The 22195-nt window shown below is 47.7% G+C and overlaps 1 protein-coding gene across 5 annotated transcripts in view; it reads left to right on the forward strand.

Moving 5' to 3' along the window:
• Positions 1–21256, forward strand: part of FRMD6 (FERM domain containing 6) — a 204091-nt gene extending 182835 nt beyond the window's left edge. For all 5 annotated transcript variants that reach the window (XM_075926189.1, XM_075926190.1, XM_075926188.1 and 2 more), the window contains 7 exons: positions 3311–3376; positions 4831–4899; positions 6181–6355; positions 9345–9680; positions 11074–11205; positions 14819–14910; positions 17596–21256. In XM_075926189.1, coding sequence (XP_075782304.1) covers positions 3311–3376; positions 4831–4899; positions 6181–6355; positions 9345–9680; positions 11074–11205; positions 14819–14910; positions 17596–17868 — 1143 coding nt within the window. In that variant the 3' untranslated portion in view covers positions 17869–21256. The remainder of the gene's footprint in view (positions 1–3310; positions 3377–4830; positions 4900–6180; positions 6356–9344; positions 9681–11073; positions 11206–14818; positions 14911–17595) is intronic.
• The last annotated feature ends 939 nt before the right edge of the window (positions 21257–22195 follow it).

Raw genomic sequence — 22195 nt, forward strand, 5'->3', positions numbered from 1 at the left:
GGCTTAACTTAAAAAAAAAAAAAAAAAGTCTTACAAAAAATGGAAACTAAGTCAAAGTACGAGGGATGAATATAAACAAATAATAGAAGTATGTAGGGGCAAAATTAGACAGGTAAAGGCACAAAATGAGCTTAGTTTAGCTAGAACATAAAGGGTAACAAGAAAGCATTCTACAAATACATTAGAAGTAAGAGGAAGACCAAGGACAGAGTAGGCCTGTTTCCCAATGAAAAGAGAGAAACAATTATGGATAATGTGGAAATGGCGGAGCTGCTTACTAGGGAAAAAACAAGTTAAAAATTATTTAGAAAAGTTGAATGTCTTGAGTTTACCAGGGTCTGCTGAAAAGCATCCTAGGATACTTAAGGAGCTGACTGAAGAGTGCCCATCTATAAAACGTTTAGTTCCTGTTTATAAAAAGGGAAATAAAGGCAACCCATCAGTTTCACTTCTGTGCCAGATAATGGAGCAAATAATTAAGAAATCAAATTGCAAACATCTGGGAGAAAATAAGGTGATAAGTCAGCATGTATTTGTCAAGAGGGTAACAAGCCTTGTGGATAAGGAGAAGTGGTAGAGATGCTATAGCTAGACTTTAGTAAGGCTTTTGATACAGTCTCGCATGACAGTCTCATTAACATACTAGGGAAATGCAACCGAGCGACTATTAGTTGGGTGCATAACTGGCTGGATAACAGTTCTCAGAGAGTAGTTATCAATGATCCACAATTGTGCTGGAAGGGCATAATGAGTGGAGTTCCACGGGATTCAGTTCTAGGATCAGTTCTGTTCAATATCTTCTTCAGTATTTGAGATAAGGGCATAGAGCGTACTCTTATAAAATTTGCAGACGGTACCAAGCTGGGAAGCGTTTCAAATGCTTGGGGGAGAGGATGAAAATTCAAAATGATCTGGGCAAACTGGAGAAATGGTCTAATGTAAACAGGATGAAGTTTAATAAGAACAAATGTAAAACACTCCACTTAGGAAGAAACAATCCATTACAGACGTGCAAACTGGGAAATGACTGTCTAGGAAAGAGTGCTGCGGAAAGGGATCTAGGGGTCATAGTGGACCACAAGTTAAACATGAGTCAACACTGTTGCAAAAAAAGCAAACATGATTCTGGGATGCATTAGCAAGAGTATTGTAAGCAAGATAGAAAAAGTCATTCTTCTGCTCTACTCTGTGCTGATTAGGCCTCAACTGGAGTATTGTGTCTAGTTCTGGGCACCACATTTCAGGAAAGGTCTGGAATTTCTCCAATTTATCCACATAAGAGCAACAAAAATGATGAAAGGTCTAGAAAACATGACCTGTGAGGGTAGATTAGAGGAACTGGATTTGTTTAGTCTGGAAAAGAGAAGATTAAGGCCAGGTCTTCACTAAAAGATACACAAATCAAGATCAAATCAAATCAGGATATGCAAATCAAATCAAGATACGTGGCTGGAGTCAATGTACATTGTTTCGAGCTTTCCCGCGTCCTCCACACAGGGAAGCCAATGGGAGCAAACGCTCCTGTCAGCTTCCCTTGCTCCTTGCAGGAGTAGGAGTACCAGCCACTGATGGGAGCGCCCTCTGAGTTCAATTTAGTGAGTCTTAACTAGACTTCCTAAATCAAACTCTGGAATATCGATTGTGGCAACGTCGATATTCCATTTAGTGAAGACATGGCTGGGGGGAGGGGCATAAATTTAAAAAGGTGTTTACAAGGAGGAGGGAGAAAAATCATTCTCTTTAACCTCTGAGGATAGGACAAAAAGCAATGCTTTTAAATTGCAGCAAGGGAGATTTAGGTTGGACATTAGGAAAAACTTCCCACCTGTCAGAGTGGTTATGCATGAGAATAAATTCCCTGAGGGGTTGTGGAATCTCCATAATTGGAGATTTTCAAGAGTAGGTTAGACAGACACCTGTCAGGGATGGTCCATATGGTGCTTTCTCCTGCCATGAGGGCAGGGGACTGGACTTGATGACCTCTCAAGGTCCCTTCCAGTTCTATGATTCTGCACAGTAGCAGTAAATTTGTTTACTGTAGATCTTTCAAACACACAAGCTGTGCCTAGACTGGCAAGTTTTTCCGGAAAATCATCTGCTTTTCCGGAAAAACTTGCCAGCTGTCTACACTGGCCGCTTGAATTTCCAGAAAACCACTGACGATCTCATGTAAAATCATCAGTGCTTTTCCGGAAAAACTATGCTGCTCCCATTTGGGCAAAAGTCTTTTTCCGAAAGACTTTTGCGCAAAAGGGCCAGTGTAGACAACATAGTACTGTTTTCCGCAAAAAAGCCCTGATCGCCTTTTTCACAATCGGGGCTTTTTTGCGGAAAACCGCGTCTAGATTGGCCACGGACGCTTTTCCGCAAAAAGTGCTTTTGCGGAAAAGCATCCTGCCAATCTAGACGCGCTTTTCCGAAAATGCTTTTAACAGAAAACTTTTCCGTTAAAAGCATTTCCGGAAATTCATGCCAGTGTAGACATAGCCACACAGTGTTTGGAAGAGCTGGAGTAGGTTTAAGTGATCCAGGGAGTTGTTCTGAAAACTGGCGACAAAGACTGCACCTTTCCCAGTAGCAAATAGGAATGCAGAAATGCAGGCTCAGAAATGCAGAGGCGTTGAGCTGAGTATATGGCTATGGAAATCAAAACTAGAAAACGCTGAGGTCGTTGGGACAGGCAGTGTAATGGAATTCTTGATGAGGATGCACTGATGTTTTGACGCTGCTGCGATTCTCAGACACAAGTGGTGTGTGCTTATGCCTGCAACCATGTTCTAGAAACTCCAGTCATCTGAAGAAGTGGGCTGTGCCCACAAAAGCTCAGGATACCATCTACATGTTTTGTTAGTCTTTAAAGTGCTACCGGACCATTTGTTGTTTAAGTTTATCCTGTTACAGACTAACTTGGCTACCCCCTGAAGCTAGATAGATGTAGCTAGACATACAAGTAGAGCCCTATCAAAGTGTGTGTGTGAGAGAGTGTGCGTGATAGATGTACGCGCACACACATCACACTCTCTCACACCACACACCCAGAGTTTGTTTGCTAGTGCTCTGCTTTCCTTTATAGATGTATGAGCCTGATTGAGTGTCCACAACTCCAGTTGCAGCCATTGGAAGCTGCTGGCACCCAGCACCTCCCAGTAATTCTGACCCAAATCCTTTCTGCATAGTGTCCAAAAACCTGAGCCCTCTACGTGCAATTATGTAACCACCCCTGCTATTGTCTGTCTTCTCTTCAGTGATCTGCTGTATGACGTCTACTGTATATTGCGCGTTGTTTACTAAAAGCACTGGTTTGTTGTAGGACAAAAGGGAAATCGAAGCCTCGTTGACCCTTGGGTTGACAACACGGGGGATACAGATCTTTCAGGTATGTGTCTAAATGAGTCCTTTAGGCATTTTTTGCTCTCATTTATGCTGGTGGAATCTCACTGAAATCAGGCTGTCTGAAACGAAAAGAGAGCAACCTTTTTCTCACCTGAAGACCTCAGGTTTCGTGATCTAAAATGGTTGACTTTTGCTTCATTAGTGGACGTTGGCCATTTTGACTCCTCCTTATTTTCCTATCATTTCTTTTCAAACCAGAAGTTCCTCAGATACTTTTGAAATTCAACCATCACTGTTTGGGTCAATCATCTAGTACAAATTAACCGCAGGATGCTAATGTAACCCACACACCTAGGCTGTGTCTACACTGGTGTGATCTCGTGCAAAAGTGGCTGCTCTTGCACAAAAACTTGCTGCCTGTCTACACTGGCCGCATGTTCTTGCACAAGTAAACTGACATTCTAATGTATAAAATCAGGGCTTCTTGCACGAGAATTCTGATGCTCCTGCTCAGGAATAAGCCCTCTTGCACAAGAGTTCTTCAAGAAGAGGCCAGCGTAGACAGGCAACATGAATTTCTTGCGCAAGAAAGCCTTGTGGTTAAAATGGCTATCAGAGCTTTCTTGCGCAAGAAAGCGTCTACAGTGGCAAGGATACTCTTGCACAACAGCACATCTCTTGTGCAAAAGCACATGCCAGTGTAGACGTTCTCTTCTGGAAGAGTTTTTGCACAAGAACTCTTCCGCAAAAGAGTTTTTGCGTGAGGATGTGCCAGTGTAGACGTAGCCCTAGTGTGATTATTGAGCAATGCAAGTGGTACCTAGACCACAGCAACAGTTAAGACCAAGAGACCTCTACAGCATTGGCTAGGAGCCAATTGGCTTTTAGCTCAGAGGGTAGAGGCTCCTATACTCTGTGTCAGAGGTCCCAGGTTCAAATCCACCTGGTGGTTGGTTACACTAACTCTGGTAGAATTAAGGTCTCCAGAGTTAATTGCATGAAGTGAGGAGTCACAGTTCCCTGGCTGAGGTGTCTAACACTGAGCGGGACTAGCCAGCCACTCACTCACTCACAAAAGTCTATCTGAGCAAGGTGCGCTGAAGGTGTACACATGAATGGTCTGGGCTCTTTGGTGTGAGAGGTCAGCTAGAGAAAAGCCATTCGTCAGAAGCCTGTGAGCTCCTCTTTGGAGCTGTGTTGGGCGTTCCGCATGCATTGCAGAATTTTCAGTGATGTTGTTGGGCTTGACAGACAAGGAATGAGTGCAGACTGACCTACCTGCATCACAGAGACTTTCACCCTTTGGAGGGCTTCATGGAACTTAAGCCAGGCCTACACTAGACTGTACAGGACAGTGCTTCAGCATTTGAGCATGCTATGGGTAACCCAAGTAATCCACTCTGTTTGCAGCTTGTTCCTCTGTTTGCAGTCAGCAAAAGTAAAGAATCGGTCTCGGGTTTCCTAAATCCCATACTCCATGTGTAATTTGTTTCACAGAATTTAGATGAAGACAGACAGTTGCTTTATGACTTCCCCTGGACAAATGTGGGAAAACTTGTATTTGTGGTGAGTACCTATGTCACGAACCCTTTGTTTTGTAAATAAAAGTATATTTTCTTTTTTTTTTTTTTGGTCTTTTTTAGCAATGAGTTTTCCTCCTATCTTTTGCTTCCATTGACCTGCTAACTACCTATAAGAACATTAGAATGGTCGTAGTGGGTCAAATCAGTCTAGCCCAGTGTCCTGACTTCCGACAGCAGCTAATGCCAGGTGCATCAGAAGGAATGTACAGAATAGGGGTATTTATCAAATGATCCGTCTTCTGTCATCCACTACTAGCTTCTGGCAGTCAGAGCTTTAGGGACATTCAGAGCATGGGATTGTGTCCGGACCATCTTGACTGATAGCATTTGATGGTCCTGTTTTCCAGGAACTTAACTAATTATTTTTTCTGTTATACTTTTGGCCTTCACAACATCCCCTGGCAAGGAGTTCCACAAGTTCACTGTACTTTTGTATGAAGAAATACTTCCTTTTGTTTGTTTTAAACCTGCTGCCTATCAATTTTATTGGAGACCCCTAGTTCATGTGTTATGTGAAGGAGTAAATAACACTTCCCTATTCATTTTCTCCGTGCCATACATTATTTTATAGACCTATATCATATCCACCGTTTGGCGTCTCTTTTCCAAGATGAACAAGTCCAGTCTGTTAAATCTCTCCTCCTATGGAAGCTGTTCCATACCCCTAATCATTTTTGTTGCATTTTTCTTAACTTTTTCCAATTCAATTGTCTTTTTTAGATGGTGACCAAAACTACATATTGTACTCCAGGTGTGGGTGTACAATGGATTTATATAGCCGTAGCGTCATTGTAACTTTTGCTGTCATCTTATCCATCTCTTTTCTACTGGTTTCTAGCATTCTGTTAGCTTTTTTGACAGCTGCTACAGCTTGAGCAGATGTTTTCAGTGAACGATTTGCAATGACTCCCAAGATCTTTTGGGAGTGCTAACAGCTATTTTTAACGGCATCATTTTGTATGGAGAGTTGGGATTATGTTTTCCAATGTCCATCGCTGTGCATTTATCATAATTGAATTTCATCTGCCATTTTGTTGCTTAGACACCCTGTTTCATGAGATCCCTTTGTAACTCCTTCCAGTCAGCTTTGGATTTAACTGCATATCTTCCAAATCTGTGACTGTTCTAGAGCCAGATTCTGATCTCTGTGACGTGCATGCAACCCTGCGGGTGCGGGATGTATTCACTAAAATACGGTAATTGGGCTCTCCCCTGACCAACCTTTGCGGTGCTGCTATTGGTATCTCCTCCTTGTTCTGCGCAGGGAAAGAAATTTGAGATTTTGCCCGATGGTTTGCCGTCGGCCAGGAAGCTCATCTACTACACCGGCTGCCCCTTGCGCTCCAGGCATCTCCTGCAGCTGCTCAGCAACAGCCATCGCCTCTACATGAATCTGCAGCCCGTCCTGCGGCAGGTCAGGAAGCTCGAGGAGAACGAAGGTAACTCGGCTGGCGATACGGTGTGTGCTGCCCCCGCCTCCCCCCACGCACCCGACAACTGTGCGACTCCGAAGAGGGGAGCAGCCACCGCTGCCGTCTAGAGCTGGGTGGAGAGGGGCGATTCCAAGTCATGAGGAAACCCAAAAATGTCAAAATTCTCCATGAAAGGGAATGGAACTTCCCGAGGCAGGCCACTTTGGTGGGCAGGCTGCAAGCTGGGCGGGCCCACATCCCCAAGTCCCCCCAGTCCAGGGGGGCAGGCTACCTGGTGGACAGGCCCACATCCCTGAGCCCCCTTCCCACCCCCCAGTCCAGGGGGACAGGCTACCTGGTGAACAGGCCCACATCCCTGAATCCCCTCCCCCCCCATGGTCCAGGGGGGCAGGCTACCTGGTGGATAGGCCCACATCCCTGAGCCCTCTTCCCCCCCCCCCCCCCCGCAGTCCACGGGGGGCAGGCTGCTTGCTGGGGAGGTCCACATCCCCGAGCCCCCCCAGTCCAGGGGGGCAGGCCACTGGTGGGCAGGCCCAGAGCTGCAGACCCTGGAAGCCCTGAGGTCCCCAGGCCTGCGGCATCCCAGCAGGTGGAGTTTCAAGCGGGGTTTCTTGGGCGAAATCGGATCCGTGTGAGAGACACTCTGAATTCACTGGCCGGGCTACTTCCAATGACAACGGTGTTTCCTCAGACCCTTGTGGACCAGCCCTACTGCTGTCCGCGTCCGAGTTCTGCCCCCCCCCCCGCCGCCTCCTGTGCTAGCCATGGTCCGTGTCAGAGCCTGGGAGCTGTTTCAGGCAGAGGTGGCTGTGCCCTGGGGCAGGACGGAGCCTCTCCGCACACCCCTCCCTGGGCTCGGTTCTGTCCTGCTGTCAGCTCACAGGCAGGCTGTGGGGTGCAGCTGCTGGCTGAGGTGCCGCTTGCTTCTCGGGCTCCTGCCACAAAGAGCCAGCGCATTTCACAGGCAGCAGCATTTGAAAGCCCTCGAAATAAGCCAGGCGGAGGGTGGGTAAAACTGATGAAAGGGCCAGCAGCCTCCCGGCAGGACTGACTGGGCGCGGTGGCATTTCCAGCTGTGCCGGGGGCCGGTGTCTGCTCCAGCAGCCTCCCTGCGGCTCGGTGTGCTCTGGCCGTGAGCTGGCCCAGCTTGCCTTGCCCTCCTGGCTCCCCGCACGGGCGCGCGGGACACCGGCAGCAGGAGAATGCACTTGGCCTGCGGGCTGCATGGCTCTTCTCCTTTTGCTCTTGAAATAGAGGGGACATTTCAGCCCTGGCTCCTACTATCGGGGGACAAACCCCACCCTGGGGCTTTAGGAGCGCCAAAGCCAGGCAGAAATGCCGTCTCCTCTCCACGCCATAGGCCAGGAAGTGCAGAGGGTCTCTGGCCCCATCGCACCAAAAAACCAAGCCCTGTGGCTGAGATCAGACACCATGGTGAGGGGCACGGTCTAGAAGCACGTGGAGGTGGAGGCAGTAGGCTGAGAGAGTGCAGGGGCATAGCCAGAGGATCTGTGTGCAGGGTGGGTCATGCGAGTCGCCAAGCTGCTACCCCTGGGTGCCCGGTGGGGTGAGGCTGGCCGGCTTGCACAGCCGCTAGACAGATGAGGGCGGCAGATTCAGCCCCGGTCGAGTGTGCAGAGCCATTTCCCTCGGCTCCGTGCTGTTTGCCAGGACTGGGAGCAGACCGCAGGCAAGAGCGTGTAGACGTGAAGCCCCTTTGCCATGCTGCAGGTAGCCCTGGCAAGGCCCCATGGTGTTGGCAAGAGGGAGGCAATTTCCCTCCCTGAGCCCTGGCCTGTGCTCCCAACGCACTGGGCCTCCGACTAGCCGGGCACGGAGCGGGGCTGTGCCCTGACGTCCGTTTCCACAGTCCTGCCGCCAGGTCCACCCGAAATCCCCTCCGGCTCCGTCCCCAAGACACCTAAAATGTCTGGCATTTTCTGATTCTCCCCCCCCCCCCCCCCCCCCCGGGACAGATGGCAAAAATCCCGGGCTGTCCAGCTCCATACAGAGGCAGCCTGGCAACCCGAGTGCTTACCGGGGAGCTGTCCGGCCTGGCACAGGGAGGCAAGATGTAGGCAACCACCAGCAGCCTTTTAGGGCCAAAAAGCCTCACCAAGCGTTTCTTAAAGGGGCCACGCTGTTGGTTTAACTCTTAAGGGTCTTTTTTTTTTTTTTGGTTTGGTATTTTTTTCTGAAACCATCTGGCAACCCTAGTTGTGCGGTGTGGCCCCAGTCGGAGCCTGGCCTGGCGTTACCCGCCACCCGCTTGCATCAGGAGCGTGTTCCCTGCAGAAACGTGCTGCAGGCCCTCGTTTGCGTGGGCTGTGCGTCGGCAGCGCAGGCTGTGAGAGCCAGGCCGGGGGCAGAGGCTGGCCTACTGATAAGGCCCTCGGAGGAGGCCCTGGGCGGTGATAAACGCAGCCCTAATTAGAGAACTGCTCAGCATCCCCAGGGCCGGACTGGGCCTTACTGCACTGGGGGTGGGATTGGGCAGCAGGATACGAGTCTTATGAAGAGGGGGCGCCCTGCGTGGCCCAGTTAGCTGGTATTTCACTGCCTGGGGGCTGGTTCTGGCTCCGGCTCCCTCTCCTGGCCCCTCTCCAGTGATGTGCAGCCTCGCGGGCGCAGGGAGGGAACGGTGCCTTGCTCCCTGCCTGCCGGATCTGACCCAGGGCAGCCTGTAACAGGCGGGGAGGGCTCGGGCCCTGCCAGTAGTGGAGCTGTGCTGTGTTGCGTTGGGGGGAGGTGTGGCAGCCTGTCTGCTCAGCCACTTGCTCCAAAGGCCAGGTCCTGCTGGGATGCTCGGAGGGGACTGTCCATGGAGCGTGCAGGGTTGCCTAGCAACTACACAGAGGCCTGGGTGGGAGGGAAAAGCAGGTCCTTGTCCTCGGGCCCAATCCAGCCCAGTGTCAGCATGTGTCCCGGGCGCTGGCGACCCTCACACGCACCCGGCTGCCGCAGGCAGTGACCGTGCCGCCGGCTTGCCTTGCAGAGAAGAAGCAGTACCGGGAGTCGTACATCAGCGACACGGTGGAGCTGGACATGGACCAGCTGGAGAAACGCTCCCGGGCTAGCGGGAGTAGCGCGGGCAGCGCCAAGCACAAGCGCCTCTCGCGGCACTCCACGGCCAGCCACGGCAGCTCCCACACCTCCGGCATCGAGGCAGACCCCAAGCCCCGGGAGCTGGGGCAGGAGGACGGGTTCCTGGGCCCCGCTGTGCACCGCAAGCTGAAAACCTGCAGCTCCATGACCAGCCACGGCAGCTCCCACACCTCCGGGGTGGAGAGCGGCGGGAAGGACCGGCTGGAGGAGGACTCTCAGGATGACGGTAAGGCCCTGCCGAGAGCATTTCTTCCCCCAGCGCCACCCCGGGCCGCGCTGCTCGGGACTGGGGGCATCCGGTCTGCTGGGCGGGGGTGGGGAGGCTGATGTCGGGGTGTCCCCCTGCCCACCCATGTACCTGGTCTCCGCTGAGCTGGGGTGACGGGATGGGGGAATTTGTCTCTCTGGGTCCGGAGCTGCCAGCAGCTGCAGGTGTCCGAACAAACCTTCAGTTGCTGCTGCTTCCTGCCCTCCCCTCACCCATGCCCATGCAGGGGGGGCTCGGTGTTGCTCCGTGCTCCTCCTCCCTCACAGCTCCATCCAGGTACCCGGGGCAAAGGAGCAGATGTGGAGGGGGAGCAGGAATGCCAGCTGCTTTGGGCATCAGGTCAGTTCCCCACTTGGGTGCAGGGAGGGTGGGGAGCCCACGTGGGCAGTGTGTGTGGGGGGGGTGCCACGCCCCTGGGACCCAGAGGCACCAACAGGCAAGCTCGCCATGGGGGCCGTTTTCCCTAAGGCCGTCCGTGGGCTGCTGTGCTGCAAAATCCATGTGCCCAACCCCTATGGGTTACGTCTCTCCATCCCCACGCAGCGTGGCCACTGAAGTAGGCTGCATGTAGGCACAAATGTATTTCTGGCTCGGACTGGTTTCCCGGTGCTGCCGGCAGTGGGAACGCTTTCGGCGTTACACCTCTTCCGCGCGATTCATCCTCACTGGGCCGGTTCCCTTGGCTGCTAGGGCCACAGCACACCAGAAAAAAGAATCCAGGCCCCGCGGCAAGAACCGGGAATGTTTGGAGCGCTGGCCAAAGACCACAAGGAGCCAATGGCTTCCCGCTGCGGGTCGCACAATTTGGGGGAGTGGGCCACTGGGAATCTGTCCCCACTGGGGCTGGAGGTGGGTAGATATTCGTGCAAGAGTGACACAAGCTAGTGCACGAACAGCAGCCGTGTGGATGTTGTGGCACGGGGAATGCAAGGGGGCGGGCAAGTTTAGACTTGTGATAGCTCACGCCGCTATATTTAGCGCACTAGTTAGTGCGGGGCTGTCTACCCGGGCTGGGAACAACACCCGTCAGGGGCTGTGTCAATGTGCATTGAGTTACTCCCCACAGCACCTAGCAACCATGGGACTCAGACCTGTAGGCACTACCGTAATTCACATAATAGGGGGTCATTTTCTCAAGCATTTCTGCACACCTGTGCCGTTTTTTGGCACTCTGCAGCTGTACTGGTCTCTATGCTGCTGGCCAGTAGGGACAAACCCTTGTATCGCAGAGAGGGCGCCTCTGGCTGCTGCTTGGTGGGTAGGGGTAGGGGTGGGGGTGGTGTGGTGTGGTGGTTTTTTTCCAAACCCTCTTGTTTGAAAATAATTCCCTTTTCCTCCTCTTCTGCTTCAGAAATAGAAATGCTGGTGGATGACCCCCGGGAGCTGGAGCAGACGCAGGACTCGCCCCTGGAGGTCAGCCCGGACATGTGTATCTACATCACGGAAGATATGCTGACATCCCGGAAGTTTAACGGGCACTCGGGTAAAATGCCATGGGGGAAAGGCTTGACCTTGCTTTCTGGGCTGCCGTGTGGAAGCGCTAAGTGTGCAGAGACCAAAGTGCTGGAGATGAGAAGCAATATAGAAAAGGGGTCATCTTGGCAAATGCTGCAACAGAGCCGGAGTCAAATGTTTCATGAGCTCAGATCCCCACGAATGTACCTGCGGGGTGAAACTTTCTACCACTTTGCTTTTTGCAGGAGAGTGTCCATAGGAAGCTTTCCAGCTCCCTTGGTCTCAAAGGGCCAGCAACAAAGAGAGTGCACAATAGCAATGGGTCAATCTAAAACGCAGAGGTACTGGAACCCTTAGTGGCGCTTTAAGATAAGGGTTTGCCTGGAGAGGGAGGATTTTAAAAGCACGTTTCACTCCAGTAGCCTGGAATTTACATCTTTTTATCCTCTTTTTACATCGGGGTGAAATTCACCCCTTTGCAGTGGGCTGGCAGGAACTCTACTATCTACCACGTCACATCAGTCCCCACTAATACCTCCAAATAAAACTTTGTGCACACGGGTGAATTCCATACAGAGTGAGAATAGACAGCCAAATTCAATTCTGGTGCAAGCATGTCTCTCTCCTTTGGAGCTGTTGGGTGACACAAGGCAGAATTTGGCTCAATAGGTCTTCATCAGTGAAAAAAATCAGGCAAACACAATTGTTCTCCTTGAGTCAAAGAGTTAAGAAATAAAACATGTTGTATCTTGGTATTGTTAGGCATGCACTTGCACCGTTAAAAAGAGGATAGAGAATAAGACAGAATATCTTATTACCTCTGTATAAAACCATGGTACACCCGCATCTTGAATACTGTGTACAGGTTTGAATGCCTCATCTAAAAAAAAGATATATTGGCCCTGGAAAAGGTTCAGAGAAGGGCAACAAAAATGATGAGGGGTTTGGAACGGGTCCCATAGGAAGAGAGATTAAAAAGACTTGGACTTTTCATCTTAGAGAAGAGGAGACTAAGTGAGGAGTATAATAGAGGTCTATAAAATCGTGACTGGTGTGGAAAAAGTGAATAAGGAAAAGTTATTGACTTGCTCTCATAACATAAAAACTAGGGGTCACCAAATGAAATTAATAGGCAGCAGGTTTAAAACAAACAAAAGGAAGTTTTTCTTCACTCAGCGCACAGTCGACCTGTGGAACTCCTTGCCAGAGGATGTGGTGAAGACTAGGACTTTAACAGGGTTCAAAAAAGAGCTAGATAGATTAATGGAGGTTAGGTCCATCAATGGCTATTAGCCAGGATGGGTAGGAATAGTGTCCCTAGCCTCTGTTTGTCTGGAAATAGGTGACGGGAGAGGGATCACATGGTGATTCCCTGTTCTGTTCGCTCCCTCTGGGGCACCTGGCACTGGCCACTGTCGGCAGACAGAATCCTGGGCTAGATGGATCTTTGGTCTGACCCAGTCTGGCTGTTCTTATGGGCTCCTGATTGTACGGTTTCAGTCATTGTTACGGGTGATATTTCACTGCTTGGTTATATGGGTGTGCAATTTACCATGGTGCACTCGCACTAACTGTGCATATGCATGTATCCAGAGTTCTGGAGAATGTCACCCGTTTGCTTCTGTAAAATGCGTTCTTAGGTAATGTAAGCCAAAGGCTGTTTGGAGGATTTTCCTTTTCTATGATCCATTCCCATTCTGAAGGACACCATTGATGACCAGTTCAGAAATATGTTAGAAGTAGATGCAGGTTCTGCATCTTCCCTGGAGGGCCTCTGGCAATTGCTGTAGATCTGCAATCCCTTTTATGAATTGGGGTTTTCATACCTGTGTTGCTGGGTGACAAGGGAATAGCCAGCATGGGTTTGTGAAGAACAAGTCATGCCAAACTAATCTGATAGCTTTCTTTGATAGGATAACGAGCCTTGTGGATAAGGGAGAAGCGGTGGATATCATATACCTAGACTTTAGAAAGACATTTGATACGGACTCGCATGATATTCTTATTGATAAACTAGGCAAATATAACTTGGATAGGGCCACGATAAGGTGGGTGCACAAATGGCTGGATAACCGTAGTCAGAGAGTTGTTGTTAACGGTTCTAAATCCTGCTGGAAAGGGATAACAAGTGGAGTTCCACAAGGGTCTGTTTTGGGACCCGTACTGTTCAATATCTTCATCAATGATGTAGATATTGGGATAGAGAGTACGCTTATTAAGTTTGCAGATGATACCAAACTGGGTGGGGTTGCAACTTCTTTGGAGGATAGGGACATAATTCAAAATGACCTTAGCAAGTTAGAGAAATGGTCAGAGGTAAACAGGATGAGGTTTAATAAAGAGAAATGCAAAGTGCTCCACTTAGGAAGGAACAATCAGTTCCATACATACAAGATGGGAAGCGACTGTCTAGGAAGGAGCATGGCGGAAAGGGATCTAGGGGTCATAGTGGACCACAAGCTGAATATGAGCCAACAGTGTGATGCTGTTGCAAAAAAAGCAAATATGATTCTAGGTTGTATCAACAGGTGTGTTGTAAGCAAAACTCGTGAAGTCATTCTGCCGCTCTACTCTGCACTAGTTAGGCCTCAGCTGGAGTACTGTGTCCAGTTCTGGGCGCCACATTGGGGTACAGAGAAGAGCGACAAGAATGATTATGCAGACTGTTTCAATATCTCAGCTTTTGACTGTGACTAGGGAAGCAACTTAAGGAGCCACATTCAGAGGCAATAGGGTGGACTCTATACTTAGTCTCTCCTAGTGCTTCTGAAATCCTCTCTGCTCCACCAGTAGGAGTCTGATCTTCTGAAGAGCTGGAGCAAGATGCAAGTTGAAGTGGCGAATGGGGTCATCTCTCCTCCTTGCATCTTTCTCATGGCCTTTTAGCGAGGGATGTACAACTTCAGGGACATACGTACACAGCAATGTCATGCGTGTCAGCAGAGGAGTTGAAGTTAATGTAAGGAGATCCAACATACACAGAGCCTCAGAATTTGCTCCTGTGAGTCTGAGGGAGGTTCAGTTGGCATAGCATAAGCATTGGAGACACACAGTGCAGACGCTCTCTAGGCTGACACACCCTCTGAATCAGGCCCTGAGCAACTAAAGAGGCTCACTTTTGATGTGGCAAAGTGTGGATGCTAAGTATTTTCATCTGGCGACTTCACAATTTTAAATGCGGCTTCCATCAGGGGACTTACCCAGGGAGCAACATAGCAAAGCACCCCAGAAGGTGATGCTAAATGATGCCAGGCTTTAGAAATTAATGGCTAGCAGGTTTAAAACTAATAAAAGAAAGTTCTTCTTCACAAAGCGCACAGTCAACCTGTGGAACTCCTTGCCAGAGGAGGCTGTGAAGACTAGGACTATAACCGAGTTTAAAAAAGAGCTAGATAAATGTATGGAGGTTAGGTCCATAAAAGGCTATTAGCCGGGGGATAAGGAATGGTGCCCCTGACCTCTGTTTGTCAAAGGCTGGAGAAGGATGGCAGGAGACAAATTGCTTGATTATTGTCTTCAGTCCATCCCTTCTGGGGCACCTGGTGCTGGCCACTGTCGGCAGACAGGATACTGGGCTAGATGGACCTTTGATCTGACCCAGTCTGGCCGTTCTTATGTTCTTTCCTTTTTTCCTAATTCAGGGTTAATCGTCAAGGAAGTCAGCTCGTCCACATCTAGCTCTTCAGAAACAGTGGTGAGACTTCGTGGCCAAAGCAGCGACTCGTTACCACAGGTAGGCCCACGTGGAGATTTGATACAGTTGGAGCTACAGCAAATGACACATCTTGAGTAGAGAAACACAAACCTGTCTGGAGAGGAAAACCTCAAACAACCATGCAGTATCTTGCTCCAAACTCCTGTCGAATTTCTTTGTAAAATTTAGCTTTTGAGAGTTTAAAAAAATCTATTTCCTTCTTGCAAAACCTGGGCCTTTAACAGAAGGCTGCTTGGCAGGCCTTTCTGCACTGCATTTCTCACCCCCTCAGAAACGAGGAATGCTGGAATTCTGATGAGAACGTGAGATCAAATCCCCAGAACCCAGTGGCTTTCCTTGCTTGGAGTAAACGAATCCTATTTCCAGATGGCTTAATCATACCAAACCACCGCCCTTCTGAAGTAACTCCTCGCTAATCTTGATCCTGAAAGGCCCCCACCAATTGCCATATTGGAAGTGAATGACAGTGCCCACGAAAGTTTCCTTTATCCAGAAGCAAACAGCAGCCCGGTCTCCTTATCACCCCAACATCATCCACCTTTTAGCTTTGTGAGCATAGATAATTCCAAGGACCACAGCAGTGTAACTATCCTGGGAATGTCTGCTTGAGCTGAAAATTGCACCTTCCACTCTAGTATAGACAGACATACCCGGACTCAGTGCTCCATGTGGCTTGTTTTTTCTCCTGAATGACTGAACGAGACTAAAAAGTATCAGGCTATGTCTTCACTACAGGGTTTTTGCGCAATAGCTACCGTTTTTGCGCAAAAACTCACGGAGCATCCACACCTCAAGCGTGTTATTGAGCAAGAAAACAGTAGAACAGCAGAACAGAGGGCTTTTTGCAGTATAAGTATACCTCTTTCTACGAGAAATAACTCCTTTTTGCGCAAGAGTTCTTGAACAAAAATGTGTGTGGATGCTCGACGGGTTTCTTGCGCAAAAAAGAGCCTATCAGAAAAAACACAGGTGCTCTGATGGTCATTCTGTGAATGGCCATCAGAGCTTTCTTCCACAAGAGCATCCATGCAGTGTGGATGTGCTCTTGTGCAAAAGCACATCACTTTTGTAGTGTGGATGCACTTTTGCGCAAGAAATTTTTGCAAATGATCCCTTCCACAAAAAGTCTGCAACCGTGTTAGTCTGTAACTTTAAAAGCAAGGAGTAGACACCTTAGAGACTAACAAATATATATCTAGTGTCATTAGCTTTTGTGGGTAAAACCCACTTCTTCAGATGAACTGGGAGCTGGAATGGAAACGACAGGAACCCAAAATTTGTAACAGAAAAAAAGAGGGGGAAGTATCACGAGCTTTTTGTGGGTAAAACTCACTTCATCAAGTGTTTGTTAGCCTCTAAGGGTTTGTCTACACTACGGAGAGGATCGATGTTGCCACAGTCGATCTTCCAGGGTTCAAATCAGCAGGTCTAGTGAAGACCCGCTAATCTGAACTGAGAGGGTGCTCCCATTGGTGCCGGTTGTCGTCATCCTCACGAAGAATAAGGGAAGTCGACCGAAGTGTATGCTCTCGTCGACCTCCCGCTGTGTGGACGGCACCAAAATGCAATTTAAGCTACTTCGACTCCAGCTATGTAACTAACGTAGCTGGAGTTGCATATCTTGAGTCGACTTTCCCCTTGAGTGTAGACCAGTGGTCACCAACCAGTCGATCGGGATCTACTGGTCGATCTTGGCACCTTTGACAGGTGATCCTGACTGGTTTGGCCGGCAGGCTATCAAGTGCCGGCACTTCATCTGCCCCTCTCAGCACTGCTGTGCTGCTCCTGCCCTCTGCCTCGGAGGTGTCCCTCACCCCTGGGAGCCTCGTGCTTGCTGTGCAGAGCGTGAGAAGAGGAAGGGGTGTGTGTGCTGATGTCAGGGCCCCCCGCCCACCCTATCTCCACAGAGCAGAGGGGGGCAGGAATGGAGAGAGTTTGCTGGCTGCTTTTGGGAGTGGTGCAAGGCCAGGTTAGGGGTGAGCCTGCCTTATCCCCCTGCACCACCACTTAGAAGCCACCTGCGGTAAGCTGTGCCCAGCTGGAGCCCACATTCCGAGCCCCAGTCCTGAACCTCTCCTGCACCACAAACTCCTGCCCCCAGCTTGATAAAAGTGAGTGAGGATGGGTGAGTGAGAGAGAACGGGTGGGAAGGAGGTGGGGCAAGAGGTAGATCTTGCATTGCATTCAAATTCAAAAAGTGATCTTATGCTTTAAAAGGTTATAGCGCCTATAGCGCCACTGGACTCCTCATTTCTGAACTACATGAAGTCATAACAACTATCCTAGACTTAGGTGTCCTTTGAAATCTACCCCCTTGAATTGATCATCTGACCTCTTCTTTATATTGGGTCCATACAAACGCCTGTCTGAAGACACCTAAGGGGAGGTCTTGACTCCTCTGAAGACAATGGGAGTTTTGCCAGTGACTTGAGCAGAATCAGAATTTGATCCCGGAATCTTGCTGACTGCAATTTTTGCCTTTAAAAATCTCCCCCCCAGCCCCACCTCCGCCTTGATCCCTGGCCATGTTCACCATCTCTCCAAAAGTATATGGAATGTGTGAGTTATATTCAGAGTGAGCAAAGACCATCAACTGCATCATGGAGCTGTCTGGCTTCCGAGTCAGATGCTCCAGTGATGGAACTGTTAGATCAGTGACTGGGTCCTGCTAACGCTCTTCCTGTAATCGTCTCTTTTGTACAGACCGCCTGTAGAAAACCAAAGACTTCCACCGACCGGCACAGCTTAAGCCTGGATGACATCCGGCTTTACCAGAAAGACTTCTTGCAGCTAGCGGACACTGCTCAGAGCTACACGTTTGGGTGTGGCCACGAACTGGACGAAGGAGGTCTCTATTGCAATGGCTGCTTGGCTCAGCGGTGTATCAACATCCAAGAAACTTTCCCGGTCAAAAGAACGAGCAAATATTTCTCTTTGGATCTGACCCATGATGAAGTCCCAGAGTTTGTTGTTTAAGCTCCAAAGCTTTATTGCAGCAGGACTGGCTGCCTGCACTGTTAGAAAGACTTGGAACCTATTGGTGTTTCCTGGAAACATGTTTGGTGCCATATGTTTTATTTCTCCCTACGCATCTTGCTCTTTGCTTTTACAAATCAAGGCCTTGAATACCATTGCACTTTGAGTAATCCCCATAAAGTAGGGATCGAAATTGTGTGTGGCAGGACCAAGCCCTGTCTGAGTTAGTCAGTTGGAGAGAGAGAAATTCTCTGCCTTCTTTGGAAATAGTTTGTGCAAAACACTGATTTCTTAGTTCTGTTTGGAGAAGCACAACCTCGTTTCTTTATTTAACCTAATCAAAGAGAATCCAAACTTTCTTATTCCTGCCTTGGGAAAGCCCCTGACTCTGGTGGAGATTGTCCTGTCTTTGGGGTTTGGTTTCTTTTGTTTTGAGGGGTGTTTGGGAGATTTTTCCCTAACAATGCCATTGCCTCTTATTGTATATCTGTTGCTTTAGCTTGTGTAGATGCGAAACAGAAAATATCAGTTTCTTTGTTGTGTTCTGTCAAGCCAAAGAAATGTAAATATCCTAAATGCCAGTATCAAGGAGGTGAGATTTAAGCAATAACCAGACGAGAAACTCTATGCATGTTCATAATACCATGAAAAACAGCAAGTTAAGTTGCAGTTGACATATTGTGTGATACCAGGTCTTCCAAAAATTTACTTTGGAGTATAGTTCCAAACAGATCTTTTGTTCAGCATTCTGTAATGTTTACAAAAGTCAGGCTTATGTTACATGGGAAATTAGAAAGCTTTCTAGGTCTTTTTTTTTTTTTTTTTTAAAGAAAAATGAAAAAGAACAGATCTTATATAAAGTAGCAATAATGTTTGCTGACCAAAGTACCTTAAATATGTATACTATACATATATAAATATATAAAAGTATATATGTTTATATATGTTTTGATCTTTATAGACCCTTTTTTATTTTTGTTCTAAAATACTTTTATACAAAGAATAAGCTTCCTTCCTGTAATGATACGTATAGACAATCGTTTTTGTTTTTGTTTTCTGAGCACTAACCTTCTGGAAGGTGCAAAAAAATAGACTTTTTTGTTGCAAATACGTATGCAATTGCATTGCAAACAAGACTATTTTCAGTTAGCAGAGTTTTGTTCTTATTTTAAACCAGCTTTTCATGCGCCATTAAATACTTTACAATGTAAGTAGTTCTGATAAAAGAATGAAGATGTTCTCGCAGAAATGCAACAGGTGCAGCTTTCGAGATGGAGTGTCTGAATGGAATTTAAAATGCACAGGTATGTCACAATCAGTAAATATGGAGGTAAAGCACTACAGCAACTAATATTTACAGCACAATGCCTTTTTAAATGAATATTTATAATTAGGGATTTAGTACTTTACAGCCATAGTTTATCATATTTTGATATATCCTATTTTTTACCTGGAAACTTTTTATCTTAACAAAATGTTATTTTATAAATAAGGAGTGTGATATTTTTATAAGAAATGCAGGTGTGGTTTTGATAACCAAAAGGACTTTAGATTTTCGGTACAGGGCAATGTAATCAGTGTTATAGCTATATGGAAGACAGTATTATAGAGCAAATAATGAACACTGCAAAATTTCTTACAGCATTGCTGCTTGATACATTTTTGCTAGAAAATCGGCCAGATTTTCTATAACCACTGGCTACTTTTCCTCGCTCGGCTGCCAAGATTATGATGACTTTATGTTGCCTGAGAGGGAAGAGCATTCGCAGCAATTTTGCCCGTTACGTATAACAAAATTAATGTCTGCATGGTGTGTAAGATACAGCCTGATGCTGCCGTGGTACTGCCTTGCCCATGTAGGGGGCAGTAAAGCCTCACTAGAGAGCAGGATTTCCTGGCACACAGCACCTCAGCGTATCCCTGGGACCTAGCGTTTCTCCTTGCCTCTTTGGGAGCAATGGAGAGGTCCCGCATCAGTGGAACGCAGTTTTCCCTTCCGCACTGGCATGTGCCAAAGCACAGAGCTAACTTGGCCGTGTGCAAAGTCACCGAACCTTAAACGTCCACCTTGCTGGCGCTGCAGGTTCTTCCCGCGCTACCAAGTAACACTGAGCTCCTGCACAGGCGATGTTCCCACCTCTTCTCTGGCAGGGGATGTACAGATTCTAGGGTTGTATCGCTGGAGTTGACCGCAGATGTATATCTGGATGGGTTTGAGATAAATATATACACACGCACTCTAGAGATACATGCATACACCAGATAATATAAACAGATCCATCACGTTGCAGTTATCAGAGTCAAACTGTTAAAAATGGAAAGGAAAAGTTATTCTGGATTCATGGGGTCTGATTTATTGGGATTTTTTTTTCTTGCCAACTGATTTGATAAGCCAAAGTTTCTGTGGTCAAAAGGAATGTACAAAATACCTGCTCCTCTGTTAGTTAATTCCCCAGTGATGGGCATGCAATGTGTAAGATTCCCCTCCGACCCCATCCTGATGTGTTCGTTGGCGGCAAACCTGTTTTCCTTGAGATGGCATGTGCTGCACATTGGTCAGGGCCAAACTGAGAGTTGTAAAGCATCCGTATTATTGAAGAGACCCCAACCTGATATGAGCCCTGTTTGTTATTTATTGTGCTAAAATACAAGGGAAGGGATGTGATGAAAGGGTGAATTATGCAAATAGTGCTTTATGTAGTTGAGAAAGCAGGCTACTTTCAGTCCAGATCCTTCAATCCAATCTGTACAAGACAGACCTTTTTGCAATCATGCAGAGTCCTAAAGTTGGTCTTGGAACGCCATGAGGGTCTGCTTCTATGGATCGAATTGCGGGATTGGGGCTTTTTGCTTTATCCTCCTACCAAAAAGAGTCTGAAATCATTCACATGATGCGCGGACGTGGTGGTTTTGCTCAGTTGTGTTCTAACTTGGATTCACAAGCAGTTAACTTACATGAACAGACAACATGGACCCATAATGAGAGACGTCAGTGCTTTTGTCGTAATACTCACAATTGTTGCAAATCGATCTTTGTAATGTGTGGTAAAGTAAATTAAAAAGGCAGTACCTTGTATTCTACACTTTGTACTAGAAAGCTGTATGATCAAAAGTAATTTATTCTGCATCAGTTAGAAATCCCAAGATGGTCAGCATCCGGAGCTGGTGTCTGTTGCCTTCTGACGTTTACATTGATGCGTTTGCAATAATGAGCTATATGCATGCACAAACTAAATAATCCTTTCTGTGAAAGGCTCTTTTTGTCAGGACAATACAAGCGAGGGAGTGCGTGTGTGAAAACATAGCGGAATTATTTTGTAACATTGAAGTTTGTGATGTGCCTTTCATGGTACAGTTAGAGGTTCCAATAAAGTCAACGTTTGCATTACTATGAGTCTTGGCAGTGTGAACAAAATTCACTCATTGGTAAAGCTTCATGAACTCTTCGATGAGAGGACGGTGGAGAAACTATCCTCATGGATGAGACCAGAACTGAATGCAGGAGTCCAGTGTTTTTAAAAGGAAGTTGAAAAAATAGGAGGGAGCAGAGAAGTTCTGCAAAAATTGAGGTCTCGAAAAATGCCTCACTAAAACTAAAAGAGCTCTGTCTCTTTCAGCATATCAAAAACAAGACTGAGAGGAGACCGGATTAGTAGGTATTGATAAAAGTTCTCATCCAGGAGGTCAAACTAGATCACCATGGTCCCTTCTGGCCTTGGAATCTAGGAAAATATTCACCTCCACAGGGTTCTTCATTCCAGCAGAGAAAGGCAAAATAGGAACCAATGGCTGAAAGGTAAAGCCAGACAGATTAGAAATAAGGTTCAACTTTGGAACTGGGGGGGTGATTTCCCATTGGAACAAACTACCAAGAGAAGTGATGGATTCTCCATCCTTTGGTGTCTTCAAGAGCGGATGTCTTTGTGGAAGAGACGCTTTCACTAAACACAAATAGTCGGGCTCCATCGAGGCTAACTGGGTGAAATTCTCTAGTTCATAACATGTGGGCGGTCAAAAGAGAGGATGTATTGGTCTCTTCTGATCTTAAAATTGGTGAGATCTGCAAAATCCTTTGGTGGGTACATGTGTGTCATATTGAGCGTCTTCGCGTTAGGGATGTCATAGTGTACTCAATTAACCAATAAGCGGATGCTTATTGGTTAACGCTATCGGCTATATGCATTTCCCATCTCCCAGCTTGCATCGGGTCCTGGGAGCTGTTCCCGGTGCGACTCTACATAAAAAGTCGTTTAGGAGCTGGGGCAGGCAAGCAACCTGACTCACGCTGGATCCAGGGAGCTACCCCCTCTGTGGCTTTGTGAGCAGC

This window comes from Pelodiscus sinensis, chromosome 4, assembly GCF_049634645.1.
Source record: "Pelodiscus sinensis isolate JC-2024 chromosome 4, ASM4963464v1, whole genome shotgun sequence".
NCBI lineage: Eukaryota > Metazoa > Chordata > Testudines > Trionychidae > Pelodiscus > Pelodiscus sinensis.